This window comes from Microtus pennsylvanicus, chromosome 3 (assembly GCF_037038515.1).
Source record: "Microtus pennsylvanicus isolate mMicPen1 chromosome 3, mMicPen1.hap1, whole genome shotgun sequence".
NCBI classification, from domain to species: Eukaryota; Metazoa; Chordata; class Mammalia; order Rodentia; family Cricetidae; genus Microtus; species Microtus pennsylvanicus.
The window spans coordinates 42,663,984-42,678,795 of NC_134581.1; the positions used below are offsets into that span (position 1 = coordinate 42,663,984).

At 44.6% G+C, this 14,812-nt stretch overlaps 1 protein-coding gene across 2 annotated transcripts; it reads right to left on the reverse strand.

Annotated features, from left to right (window-relative positions):
- Nucleotides 1-417: 417 nt before the first annotated feature.
- LOC142845794 (glutathione S-transferase alpha-2-like) lies at nt 418-11,507 on the reverse strand. Of its 2 annotated transcripts, XM_075965147.1 has the most exons (7): nt 11,468-11,507; nt 9,591-9,696; nt 6,365-6,416; nt 5,411-5,543; nt 3,479-3,620; nt 1,362-1,493; nt 418-603 (listed from the first exon to the last, which is right to left on the reverse strand). In XM_075965147.1, exons 2-7 carry the CDS (start codon nt 9,675-9,677, stop codon nt 478-480), a joined length of 672 nt encoding a protein of 223 aa, XP_075821262.1. In that variant the 5' UTR covers nt 9,678-9,696; nt 11,468-11,507; the 3' UTR covers nt 418-477. The 2 variants fall into 2 exon arrangements, with proteins under 2 accessions (XP_075821262.1, XP_075821263.1); XM_075965148.1 differs by lacking the exon at nt 6,365-6,416 and having other exon boundaries at nt 11,468-11,498.
- Nucleotides 11,508-14,812: the final 3,305 nt, after the last annotated feature.

A 14,812-nucleotide genomic window follows, 5' to 3' on the forward strand; every position in this document is an offset into this window, starting at 1 on the left:
TCTCTGTTATCTTTTCCTTCTTTAAAAAAATCCTTTCACTAGTTGCCCAATTCCTGCTCCCCTGACATGAAGTCTTTCTTTTCCTAACTTTTTTTTTCTTTCTTTTTTATTTTTGGACCTTAAATTTTTCTTCTTTATTTTTTCCCATTTTTTAAAATCTATTTCTTTTATAGATTAATTTTACTTTTAAACATTTTGAGTAATTCTACAATGTTGTTAGTCACTTATTTCCTTTTGTTAGTGTTCTTTTTATTTAGTTTTTCCTCGTTTTTACAAGCTTTGCTTTTATTTGTAGTGATTATTATTTGCCTTCTTCTTCCTCAGTGATGTCTTCAATCCCAGATCAACAGGTTGAAGACATGAGATACACATACCATTGGTTGATATTTATTATATCACAAAACCCAGCATGAACAATTGGTCTTTATGAGTTAACAACATCAGCGACGGGTGTCAGTGGACTCTACCAATGCAGCTTTACTTAGGATTGAAAAGCTTCCTTGCCTCTTCCATTGTTTTCACATCAGGCAGAGGTTTTCTCTGGCTGCCAGGTTGCAGGAACTTCTTCACATTGGGCAGGCTGCTGATTCTGCTCTTCAGGGCCTGTAATCCAGAAAACACAACCTTAACTACACAGTCCAAAACAAATGAGCCCCCTGAACACGACCAACTGCATTTTTACAACAGGTCCTGTGTAGACATGAGAAGAATGACAAATCCAGGAGCTAGAAAGCATAGCTCAGCATAATTTCCTTAAGACCTCCTTTGACATCCAATTGCTTTCTCCTCACGCTGCTGGACACAGCCTGTGCAGAGTGTGGTACAGAGCACAGAGCACTGTGTCTCTCGGGTGTGAAAGCAGAAGAAAGTGAAGACGTGAAAAACTGAGTTGGAAATGAGGACAGCAAATATCCAAGTATAACCAGGAAGAACTCACAGTCAGTTTTCACACTGGAGATAAGGATGGGGTCAGGGAGGTGTAGATAGGGGAGACAGCATGGTGGGGACCATGGAGAGGGAAGCACAGTGCTGAAGAGTCAGAGCTGAGGAAGGAGTCAGCATGACAGAGACCTGCTCAGACACTGAGTGTGCAAAGACAGACCACATGAGATGGAAGATGAAGGCCAGAAACAGCCTGCAAGGAACAGAGGTTCAAGGAGAGAGCTGTCAGGTCCTGTGTCTTTATCAATGCAAAAAATATATTCTTGGGGTACCAGCCTCAAATCTCCATTCACAAAAAGTTTATTTTCATGCCTGAAATTAGCGTGTGGAGGCTGAAGTGTAGGCCTTCAAAAGCCCACAGGCCACCATTATATTCTCAGAGGCATGTATGTGCGGCTGCCTCTCTGAGGTGACCTCACCTTCAGCAGGGGAAAAGAGTCCAGAAGGCTGGAGTCAAGCTCTTCAACATAGAGGAGAACTTCCAGCAGGTGAATGTCCACCCTGGTCAGCCTGTTGCCAACAAGGTAGTCCTGTCCATGGCTCTTCAAAACCTGCCAAATTAAAGCACAGAAATTATAAGCATGTAATGTTGAGCTGGGGCCACTACCCTTTCTCAAGTCTCCCAGTGGAGTCTCTGACTCTTCCTGGCAGGTATACAACTGCAGACACAGGCCTATGATGCAAGAGGCACCATGAGAATCAGGCACGCGACCTCCTCTCTAAAGCTCAGGTGATCTTTCTCTGTCATTGCACATCCCATGGCCTTCACACCGGCACCCTATGTACATTTTCCACATGGGATAAGGGCTTAGCCCCTTGCACATCATGGCTCCTCCACTTAGTTTGAAATGACAGAGCACCGGAAGTTCAGGACAATCCTCTCCCTGTCCTGTCTGTTCAGTCCCGTGGGCAGAGGCCTCATCTGCAGGGAACATCAGTCACCAGAGAATGCCCTGTGTCTGTCCTCTCCTGTGTTTGCTCTCCTCAGTTCTCTGGAATCTGAAATACACCTGGCTGAGCTACAATACAACCTCCCTGTTCAGCATCAGCTCAGACTCCCAACCTTCACTGCGTCATGACTGACGGGGCTGAATTGCTCAGGGGGAACTGAGTCGAAGTCTCAGTAACTTTGTAGGGATGGACGAGCATGCCAACACCATATGGTGCTAATCTTCCTCTCTGATTTTGGTTATCTCTTATTTTAACATTTATTTCAACATTTCTAATTGTGAGAAAGATTTAATAATAGCACTGTCTCAGTTACAGTTTATGACATTTACTTAAATATCCCAGCAATATGAAAATCACAGATAACCTAAAGCACAAGCACTGGCTACATCATGAGCTACAAGTAGAGAAGAATTAAAATGCCTTGTGGTCACCTTATCACAGTGTACACGTCTACAGAGAAAAAATATAATGACCACATTCAGAAACAAAGCCAGGCATAGTGGCACACACATTTATTCCAGCACTCAAGATGCTGAGGAAGGTGGATCTCTGGGAGCTTGAGGCCAGTCCACAGAGAGAGTTCCAGGAGAGCCAGGACTATATAATACAGAAATCCTGTTTTAAAGAAAAAGAAGAAGAAGGAAAGAAGAAAACCTAAAATTACAAAAGGAAGCATCAAATGTTCTCAGTACAGAGTTCACAGTGTTCCTGGACTTCATGATTCACACAGAGATGATTCAAGCTGTGATAGCTGGACTTGTGTCCTGTGAGACAGGGCCTTGACTCCAGAGGGCTGTGTGGGGACCTGATGGCTCCTAAATCCCTCACTGCTTCCACAGAGCAGAGGCAGCTGTGAGGGAACTTTCAGTGAATTATAAATGGGGTCAAAGTCGGGTCTCTGAGGAATGTGTAGGATCCCTTATCCTCTAGGATCACAGCTTTGTTCTTAGCTTTACTTGACAGAAGATTAAGTCAGTCTGACGTGTTCTTGATCTACCTCCAAAGAGAAGCCCCGACTAAGAGAGACACTGCGTATACACGGATACCCCTTCATGTGTGGATGTGCATGGCTCTCCTCCCAAGCCTGCCATCTGTGACCCTAACTCCTGCAGCCCAGTGTTCCTTTACATCTCTTCATCAGCCTCCTCCTCTCCCCTGCATCACTGTCCTAGGTCAGGTTCTTCTCCTCTGTCTTTGAAGCTCTCTCCTCTTCTCCTGACAGCCAGTGGCTCTCTGGGCTCCCTGTGTGATGTGACAGAATATTTTCCCATCTGTGTTTTTCTGCAGTTTGCCCTGGAATTGAAGCCCAGTGTGTCTGCAGGATCTAGGTCCATCTCTGGTGTGGCTCAGCCTTCCACAGATCAGGTCTGGTTATGACCTTGAACCCTGTTGAATGTGGACCACTAGATTGTCGTGACCATGCAGTGCCCCTTCACAGGCCATTTTTATACAGCGTCCTGTGGGCAGGGAGCTGCACAGGGAGGCTCATGAGGTCAGTGCAGCAGCACCCTGTCCCTCCCAACCTCTTTCTCTTGTCCTGGGAACTCAGTGTCCCCAGCCTTAGTTTTTCAAACAGCCTACTTACTTTTTCAAAGGCAGGCAAGTACCGGTTTTTGGTCTTGTCTTTTATTAAGGAGATCTTGGCTTCTCTTTGGTCTGGGGGAAGTTTGACCAATTGCATGATCATTTCAGTCAGATCTGCAATACCCTCCGTATACATGTCGATCCTGAAAGACAAAATTTTGCACATGGTGTTTAGGGATTCACTATTTGATATTTTAATCTAAAACTCTGAGAAATTTACACTGAAACTAGTTGCAAAGTTACTCACCTTTAATTAGTCATTATCTTTTCTATTTAATAGACATATTAATATTCCCTCTGCCATAGTTCTGATACACTTCTAGAATTTTTCAAACCCACACATGGCCCAACCCAAGGACAAAGAGCATCACTGGCCCATCAGATGCAGTCGTGATATACTTGGTGGCATCCCAGAAGAACATCATCAAACTCTACAGAGGGCTCTCACTCTCTCCTCTATCTATCTATCTATCTATCTATCTATCTATCTATCTATCTATCTATCATCTATCTATCTATCTATCTTTGACATGATTTGTTCTCAACAATTATGCAGAGACTCTCAGAGCTAACAAGCTATCTCACAGATGAGCTCAAAACAGAGCCCTGTCTGAGCCCCAGCTGCGTCTCTGAACATCTCTCATTCTGCTCAGGGGCATCTAGGTCAGTGTTGGATGTTCTCCACCCAATTCTCATAAAAGCTCAATCTCCAGCTGCATTCTGGCCATGGTAACATTTGTCAAGACGTGCCTATTTCTGCACTCATTTCAACCACAGCACACACAGACATATGCATCCCTTGTTGTAAACTGTATTTCACAATGTGCTTTGGGGAGAGTTTCACTGTCACACTTCCACACACTTCTGGTTGTGGCTGTGCAAAGGTAGTATTCTGTGTTCCAATGCATCTCTTTATTCTAAGACTGCTGACACCCTCCGATGTTAGCAGAGTCTAATTCTCACTCCCTCTGACCCCAATCCTGCCACTGTGGCAGCTGATGCAGAAGGACTGATTGCTTCGTTCTTATCCATGGGGAGATCAGAAACATTTCATATGACCAGAGCTAGGAACATGTGCCCTGGAGTTGGCTCACTGAACATCATACAATGTTCATGCTTTACTTTTGTTTTTCTTCCCTCACCCCTTCATGTATGTTCATAGCTAAAATCATATGCTTTGCTCCTCTTTCATCCTTTATTGAATATCATATTCAATAAAATGCTAGGAGTATTTCTATACAAGCACTGTTACAACCAAGTCTCTATTTCCCATGGACCAATGTTTCCCACAATATAAATCATGGCTAGCACCACGTTTAGCTCTTTGATCAACTGCAATACTCCTGCACAGAGGTTCATGAGTGAACGTTTTGTCAAGCAGAGTGGGTCCAGCACGGATGGTACAGTCCATAGAACTGCTTTAGTCCTGAATTAAATCCTTCAGGTAAACCAAGTCCTTGGGAACCTAAGCCTCATTGAGTTGAGCAGTCCATAGAACTAGCTGGGAATTCAGATGTTTGCTCTGCACTGTTCCTACACCTGGGACGTGGAGGGAGCTCCTTCACCTTCCTTCCCTGGGACTCCTCCTCCAGCCTCAAGTCCTGGTTCCTTTGCCCTAAGCTGTTGGCTGAGGTCCAGCACTGAAGCCTTGAGCTCCTAGAGTCATGGCTCCTCCATGCTCAGACCCTTGGCCACTGTGTTTGCGATTCTGGCCCTGTGCTATGCTGACAACATCACCCTCGGCTGTAGCCACACTCACCTGCATCCACCCCATTTGCTCTTCCCTCTCCTCCATGGACTCATCCATACTTGGCCTAAGTGGTATAACCAGCCTGCTCCAAGACATAAACCCTGCCACCCTCTTCTTCATTGACAGAAGGACCCAAATTTCCTTTGTTTTTCCCTTGGAGTAATAACAGGAAATATACCGTACAGGGCTCTCTCCTTCGCGTCCTTCCCATAGAGGTCATATTTGGTGGCGATGTAGTTGAGAATTGCTCTGGTTTGTACCAGCTTCATCCCGTCAATCTCCACCATGGGCACTTGCTGAAACATCAAACTCCCATCTACAAAAGAGGAATTAAAAAGGTGTCTAAGGTGTCCAAGTCTTACTTTTCAGGAGCACAAAACATGTCTTGAAGTGTCGGATCACACAAAGGAAAGATAAATGATTGTCTCTCAGTCTTTCAAGCTGAACCCCACTTACTTTTAGTTTCTGTTTCCTCTCTGTCTCCCCCATCTTCCTTTGGCTTTTGGTCTTCTCACATCCATCTTTTTTTCCTATCCAGATATACAATATATTTCTAGTGCATGTTTTCATGTCAGTTCATGTCTCTGGATGCATTTGGAAGATGAGGAGGGACAGCAGAAGGCCACCATGAAAGCAGAACTAGTATGCTTGACAATCTCATCATCGTCATGACATTAAGGTGATGTGTGACGTTTTTTTGTGTAGTGAGCCACCATGAGTTCCTCCAGCCTGTTCTTGTATGGTGATAGTGACTCGTCAGTAGGCTATCATGAAAACAACTCACGACAATCATCCCAGCTGTTTTTCTACCCGTGATTTAATGAATGGCCATGTATCTGTGTGGTTATTGGACCTTGTGGGTGGAACCCTGCCTGAATAAGTCAGTGAGAGGGAGCTTGAATGAAATGGCTCACTCTGATGCAGAAAGAGTGAGAAAACATTTATTCCCAAGTCCCCAGACAAATTCTTGTGGAAATCTGCATCCCATTTTTATCACTGCCTCCATTTTCAGACCCTTCAAGGAGCCCCACCACCTCCATCACATCCCTCTGCCGTTCCTGACTGTTCCCACCCATCTCCCGCCAACATCACCTTCTGGTAAACCTTCTAGTAGGCATCACAGACACTTTGTGTTACCTTTGATTAACTTTTCCATGTCTGCTGGGGTTTCTATAAACTTCTCTTCAAACTGAAAGCAGAAAATGTAAACACATTCTCATTAGCTCGTTCTGTATCACTGTAGACCTTTGAAACTGAGAGCTCCCTGTATGGTAGCACTTCTATCGAAGTTGGGACTTGCAGAAATCATGAAGGATCTGATCGTGACCACATGGAAATTCAGATTAAACCCATCAAGCAAATGTATCCATCATTACAAGCTTCTCATTACCGTAGTGTTCCTCCACCCTGACACACCATGTTCATGCTTCAGTCCTAAGAAGAGAGTGATCTCACTAGAGGACCAGTACTGGGAAATTGAGGTTTTGTGCTCTCAGGAAAGCCAACTCTAGTGAGTATAGAATAGAAGTTTCTATGTCTTCATCGTGGCCTTTACATGGTCCCCATGATCATCTGGGATACTTTTTTGTTAAGATTTAGTATTGCTAATTTTAAGTGTGTGTGTGTGGTCTTGCACATGGGAATACATCCATCTCAGAGGTTAGAGTTCATAGAGGACAGAGGTTAGAGATTCCATTAGAGATGGCATGCCAGGCACTTCTTTACTCTCATGTATTGGAGCTGGAAGAAATAGAAGGTTGTCTGCATGTGCAATAAAGACTTTAGAAGCCCAGCCATTACTCTAGCCCCCACAGTAAGTTGCTGGCATTGTGGGGCTGTGGTAATGCTTTTAAAATATTCTTTCTGCTTAGGAAAATTATAAATTTGTGTGAGGATGCAAATATCCATTGACAGTCTACTCTGAACTTTTTTAAAAAAATATTTATTTATTATGTATACAATATTCTGTCTGTGTGTATGTCTGCAGGCCAGAAGAGGGCACCAGACCTCATTGCAGATGGTTGTGAGCCACCATGTGGTTGCCAGGAATTGAACTCAGGACCTTTGGAAGAGCAGGCAATGCTCTTAACCACTGAGCCATCTCTCCAGCCCCTGGACTTTTTTTTATATATCCTGGAATCTGAACCCATATGGCTTAACCTTAAGACACCAGTCATCTCTCCAGCCATCTAGAGTAATTTAAATGACTTTGTTCCTTTCACAGTTTAAAGAAAAATTTAAGTCATGAAAAAGGCTGAAAATCAGCGTCTAGCCTGCGTGGTGAGACAGTGTGCTGACGATCCCATAACCCCACAGATTGGACTGACAGACAATGAAATGACGTCAACAACGTGCACAGCACGCAGAGAGGTGCAGGGAGTGGTGACAGTCATCACAGAGGTGGCTGAACTGTGAGGGGCTTGGTGGGTGTGAGGGGGATGATGACAATGGCAGCCTGTGGGCACACTGAGCTGGAAAGTCCGAGCCAGGGTCTCTAGTGGCCTCTGCCCACTGCCTTCTCAGTCACTATGGACATGGAAGAGGAAGGCTTGTACAGATGCCCCACCCCCTCCTCATGAGCTGAATCAACAGTTCAGTGGCTTAGAACATCCCCTGTGATGTAGGATTGTCTTCTATCTATCTGTTGCTTTCATTGGTCAATTAATAAAGAAAACTGCTTGGCCTGATAGGTCAGAACATAGGTAGGCAGGGAAGACAGAACAGAATTGTGGCAGGAAGAAAGCAGAGGCAAGCAGACATCATGGAGCCAGCCTCCAGGTCAGACATGCTGAATCTTCCCCGGTAAACCACCACCTCATTATTAGAAATGGGTTAATCAATATGTGAGAATTAGCCAATAAGAGGCTAGAACTAACAGGCCAGGCAGTGTTTAAATGAATACAGTTTCTGTGTAATTATTTTGGGTAAAGCCTGCTGGGAGCCGGGTGGCGGGAAGCAGCCCACCACTCATGTTTCTACACCCCTGAGCAACAGCTGGCATACACAAACTGGCACCCAACTATTCATGTATTTAAAGAATCCTCCTGGGTGGCACTAGTGTGTCTCGGTTCTTATGCCCTCCTTCATTCAGAAAGGATCAGCTGAAGCCCCGTTCGCTTAGGAGTGGAGGTGGATTCCACAGCTGAGGGAAACACGTTGCCATGACTCTGAGGGAGGACACCAAAGCCACCTTCACAGGACACCAGTTCATCCTTTACCCTTCCCATTCTGCTCCTGACTGAGGAGGACAAGATCTCAGTAGTTTCCAGGACTTCCTCTCAGGGAATACCAATAGCTGAGCTCCCCTGGAAGGAGCTGGGAAGTGTTTTTCCCAGTGATACCTCTAGAGGGCAGCACTAACATCTACCAGAATTTTCTGCTCTAAAGCTGGAAAGCAAAACATTTAATGTCAGAATGTTGCTTCCACACTCACTTGGGCCTCTCTCACACTTTCCTGAAAGCTCACAGATGTGAGGCCGCCTGAAGATGGCACCTCTGCTTTACATCCTACCTATGCCCTCCCGATCAGCCCTGCACCTGGCATCTGAAGTCTCTACAAACCGATAACTAAGAATTGCTGTACTGTGTCAGCTAATGTCCACCAGGTTCATCTCTGTGCCCATCTTCTCTGTGACCCGAGGAGTCACACGTCCCTATCACAAACACTTTATCATGAATTTCCAAATGTAAGTACTCTTTTAAAAAAAAAAATTGTGTCACACATAAATCAAAATATCATACCATGACCTGCAATAAGCAATTAGTATTGGCTAATAATCAATATTCAAGTTTCTGTGTTTATATGTCTATTTTTGGAACTTGATCCAACTCAAATAAGAAAGTAACCAAATAAGTATTTGAAATTTTTTTTCTACTGAAAACATCTTTTAATATGAGTGTGTTCTTTGGTATAGAACAAAGTAAATTTTTTATTTGTTCAAATCAGTCAATTTTTTCTTAATACACGATGGCTATCATTTTTTGTGGGGTTGGTGTTCACATTTTTTACTGAGGGAGCAACAGGAAAGGGGGCCTCTTCCATCAGGTTCTTCAACCATCCGAGGCTTAGCCCTGCCCTGAGGCCCTGGTAGTGGCTGAGTACATTGGGCATGTTCCCATTATCTCCCACAGTCACGGGATTTTTGTAGCATGTGGCCTGGTTGAACAAGGTGGCATACCTAGTGTAGGGGTTGACTGGGGTATAATTATAGTCCCGACCATCTTGGTCCTGGCAGAGTCATGGGCACCAAAACAACTACCATAAGGTAAAACTGTATCCAAACTTCCTTGTGTGGAGCGTCTCAGCTTAGAGAAGTATTTTAAACTTGCTATGGGTCCTGTTTCAGAACAAGGCACAACCTACCTCCACCCCTGCTGCAGCCAGGAGCCACCTGATGCACTCCATCCTGCCCCTGGCATTCCAGTAGTGAAGCACGGGCTTCCCAGCCATGGCTGCAACTGTGGTTTCACTGTGAATGGAAAAGCAAAGAGATCAATCCTGGGAGACTGCGCTCTGGGATATGGTCAGTAATACAGCACTAGGGAAGGGCCGTCTGCCTTCTTTTGCAGGGGCCCAGGAAGGTCTATTGACTTATCTCTCACCCGTCAATGAGCGCCAACCTGCAATTGCAACAAACAGGTCTCAGCTGGTCATGTGCCTTCACTTTGAGGACATAGACAGAGCATCCTGGATCCTATAATGATGATCCTATAGTGTGTATGTTGAACTTTGGAAGCAGAGCCATCATGGAGGGGATGAGACAAAGTCCCTCTCCAGCCTTTTGCTCAGTTCAGAAGCTTTTGATGGCTTAATGTCGCCATGGCTGTGCTAAATACTTGTTCTCGCCACAGGAGAGGGGCCCATCTCCTGGTTGCAGGTCTGTTTCCCACTGCTAGACTGGATCCTGTTCTAATGGTCCAGAAGGCAGTAGTTGATGCATCAACTTCATATCACAGGGAGTCACTGCCTTTGGTGCACAGCACATAACGGGCAGTTGCTCATGTTAACTGCATGTAATCACCACAGAGTTTGCTGAGGAGGAGCTGTCCCTGTTTCCATGTCCAGACAGTCACGTGAACTCTCCTTTGCCCTGGAACGTTTAATACAGGGACTTTACAGGGACTCTGAAATGCTGAAGCTTTCAGATCCCTCCCCGTACTGCAGAACCTCTAACCTCCCAGTTTTAGAGCTGCACACTGTCTCAGAGTCCGCTGGTCTCCAGATTAGTGATGGACGCTTTGAACCTTAACATAGGGTTGGCCGCATAACGGCTGAGGGTCAGAGTTTGGGTTTAACCTCGTTCCTCTACAGATTCATTTCTTCCTGCCATGTCTTCCTACAGAATTTTAAACTGTTTTCTGGTGTCGCACACACTTCCTCATACACACAGCAGTGATCACAGAAGAAATACGCAAACAACATTCTCTCTGGTGTACGATGCAAGGTTCAGTCTACATTCCTCGGACATTTCATGGTTCAATAGTTCAAGATTCACACTTTTTTTTTCCATTTGCTTTCTTGGGATTACCATCTAAAAACAGGTTGTGTTGAATGTAATTAAATATTAAGATAGTAATAAAGTAACAAATCCTAAGTATGAAACCTGCTACTCTGCTGTTTAAACAGAATCACAGCGATCAGAATCCACAGGACACAAACAAATGGGGTAGAAAACCAAACTGGGGAAGGGCTTTGGGAGGGAGGCCTGGGAGAGTCTGGGTGAATTCAAATTCTCAAGTGAGACTGGAACACAGTTCAAGAGAAGAACGTATTGATCTCAGGTTTGCCTGAGAGCACAAGCCTGGTCTACTCCTCACTGTCCTAAATCCCACACGTTTAGATTTTCTTGTAAATACCTTAAACTCTACCCTTCAGCTCGGTGACTCTGGAGGAGGAGGAAGGAACAGAAAAAGGGAAGAAGAAAGACCAGGACAGAGGAAAGAGGAAGTAATGAGGAAGAAGGAATGGAGGAGGGGGAGGCAGAAAGAGAGAAGCAGGGGAGGAAAAATAGCTTGCTACTCAATATTTAGTACAAATAATTCATATGAACTAGAATCAAACGCAGGTAAAGTCAATGGTACTGAGCAGTGGCTATGCTAAAAGTTCATATATAAGTGGAAATTGCATAATAAAACCAGCTCCTTTGTACAATTAATGCATGCTAAATAAAACATTGAAAAGCTATTTTCACTGATGCAGACATGGAACTTGTTACACAGGTTATAAGAGAGAGAACTGACCTAGTGAGAGTCCAGACTTCCGCTCTGCTCAACTCCTCAAATCCTGCCCCACCTGAGTGTGGAAGCACTTTAATAAGGTGCTCTTTCTTACCAATGGGGTGGGGCCCCACAGCCACTCCTATGGATTCACACAGAGTTCAAGATTCCAGAGTTTCACCATAGAGTAGGAAGCTGACGAGTCAGGGAGGAGCTCACAAGCCACCACCCTCTCCCCTAAAGCCTGCTTTACTATCTCGGTACAGTTCGTGCGCCCCTGTAACATCGGTGACCCTCACAAGGACCTAGAGATTGAAAGGACACACAAGAGACCTAGGTCATTTGAAAGATCAGCTGAATGTTCTTTATTAAAAACTTAGGAAAAACCTTAAATACCCAGCTGCTGCACAATGGAATACCTTCCAGGCAGGTGGGAAATTACCTCGCCCAAGGATGAGTCAACAAAACCATGCTGGGCAGAGGGAGCACTGGAACAAACAGGATGTTTTACCTGCCTGGCCAGAAACTGTCCTCAAGATGAAGCCCAGGAGCCGGGGTAGACCCATGGGCACTACACTCTCCTGGAGATCTGGATCCTTCAATGTTTTCATTGGTTTAATGCTCCTGTGCCTCTAAGTGACCTCTCATTGTGTGTTCCTGTGAACAACCCTAGTGAAGCACGTTGATCAGGACAGAAGAAACACGGGAGGGAGGACTGAGCTAGAAGCATGAATGGTGTCACAGAGTCAACCACGGAACCCTCAGCTATGATAAGATGAGACTCATGTCTACTGAATTTGGGGGAAAGTTTGTGAAGTAGCCTTAAATTACAGAAATAACACATTGTCTCAAACTCAAGGCTAAGCTGAAGTTCAGGTTACAGTGTCCCCTGCTTACTGTATCTGATGAGAATGCTAATGTCCTGTAATAGATTATTTGTCTTACCCTTTGTCCTGTTTTAATCAGGAACTGAAGGGCAGAAAGAATTTCACAATTCACACTCAACTTCACCTGACTGACCATCAGCACATTATCCCAGCATGCTCTGGGTCTCTGTGCATCTGTGCATCCCTGCAGTTCCTGTTGTGGGGAAGCTGTCATGTCACCATTAGCAATGGCATTACAAGACAGTGAGAATTACAGTTAATTCCTGCCAAGTTGAGACTCAGGGATATTATCCACATACAAGGGCATCTATCACTGACTTCACTCACAGACCCACAAGTTCACTTGTGATTTTAGGTATAATCACTGGTCCATAGGTCTCGTATGCTGACCTCGGTGGCTTCAGAGATGCGTGTCACTGCCTGAGTCTGCACACCCTCCTGTGTCCAGGGCTGGCCCCTTTGTATCCTGGTGTGCACTGCTAATTTCTCCTCAGCTGTAGAATCCACTCCACTGCTCTACAAACAGCTGGCAAAGCAGCAGTGCTGCCCTCCAGGGTGATGCGCATGTGCACAGCACAGGGTCTCATGATTTGAGATTAAAGCTATATATATAATATGTTTACCAAAGCTGGCTACCCAAAAATCCCAGGCACAGTCAGGTTGATTCTTTCATCTCTGTGCTGCTACAGGCAGGGTCAGCTGAAACAGGCTGAGTAAACAGTAGGGAAGCAGCTTCAGGGCAGAGTCAAGAGTGTGATTCTCTTTTCTGTGAGGTCTGTCAAAAGTTCACACTTTCAAAGGTCAAGAAATGATTTCATAAAATTTCAGATCTGCCCGAGTTTTGATCTGTTTTAGAGAAATTTCCTTGAACTGGAATGTATATTCTTTGGTGTGTGGTGGAATTTTTTGTAGATTTCTGTTAAGTCCATTTGATGCAAATCATTTATTTCTGATTTTTCTGTTTTTTGGTCAAGAAGACTTGTCTAGAGAGTACTGAATCCCCTATGAGTGCTGGATTGTAGTTACTCTGCATCTTTACTGTTTTTGTGGAAATTTGTCCATCAGAATTTGGGGGTCACCACAACATGAGGAACTATAATAAAGTTTCACAGCTTTGGGAAGATTGAGAACCACCCCTCTATGATCTTGTTGAAGATCTTGTCCATACCATTGACCTGGGATTCTTCTCTTTCACCTGTGCCCACAAATAACAGTTAGTATATTCATGGTGTCCCACATTTCCTGAATATCTCTTTATGTATTTTCGATTTCATATTCATTGTGTGATCTCTTCCCTCTACTTTATCTTTGAGGCCTGATAAAGTTTCTTCTACTTGAACCATTCTGTTTGTGAGACTTTCCCCTCAGTTTTCCAATTGGATCATTAAGATTTTCAGTTCTGCCTTCACTTCAGCTTGAACGCTCTTCAATATTCCTATCTCTCTTGTTTTAAATCTCATTTTTTAAATCCTGGGTTGTCTTCGTTATTTCCATCATTCTTATGATTGTGTTTTCTTGGGCAATGCCCAAGCATTTATTCTCTTTAAATTTATTGAGTTGTTTCTTCTTTAAACACCACCATTTCTGTGGTGAAATCTGTAATTTCCGTATTAAGAATGTCTGTGATCTGGGGTTGATTCTCATTTTATAGGACTGGTGGGTTTGCATGGGGAAAATACTGCCTTGATCTTTCATATTGTTTATATGTTTTTTCATGAGAACTGGGTATATAGACTTCTTTTGTTGGTCCTGTGTCTGATGTGGACATAGCAGGCTGGCACAAAGCACAGAATGTGTGGGAATGGCTCAGACTGGACATTAGATAGGCTGTAGGAGGGATGGATCAGGGGATAGTAGGTGTTTTGGTGTGAGGTCTCTACAACCACCACAGCCAGCAGAGTTAGAACCCACAGGAGAGAAGAAGGGAGTCTGACCCTGAGTAATTTATTTTGGGCATACTTAAGCACAGCACAATTTGGTGAAAGAATTTCTAAAGATAAAACTTAATCCCCTAAGCACACTAAAGCATAAGACAAGACTGCACCAAGACTCTTTGTAAAGAACAAATGACATCTTCCCTAAACATGGGTTCCATAGGTTGACAAGCTCATGATAAGGTCTGGTGGAGGATCTGTTGTGATCTTCACATCATAGTTCAAAGGCCACCAGGCTGTTAACCACATATGTTCCCAGCCTCCTGGGTGGGAAACAAGTAATGCCTCCCTCTCTTTGAAGGGACAACCCTGTGTGTTTGGCATTCCTGGTTCCCTAGAGCTTATCTGTGAGCACAAGGGCCTCTGTGACTCCCACAGCTGGGGAGGGGCTGACGTGTGTGCAGATGTGCATGCTGGCCTGAGCTGGAGGTTGATGGCAGTGGAAGTGGAGCTCACCAGAATACACCAGTTCAATGGTGTGGAGCCCAGGCTAGACCTGAGGAAGGGGAGGGTATGCCGAGAGTAGGAACAGAAGGATTCACCAAGCT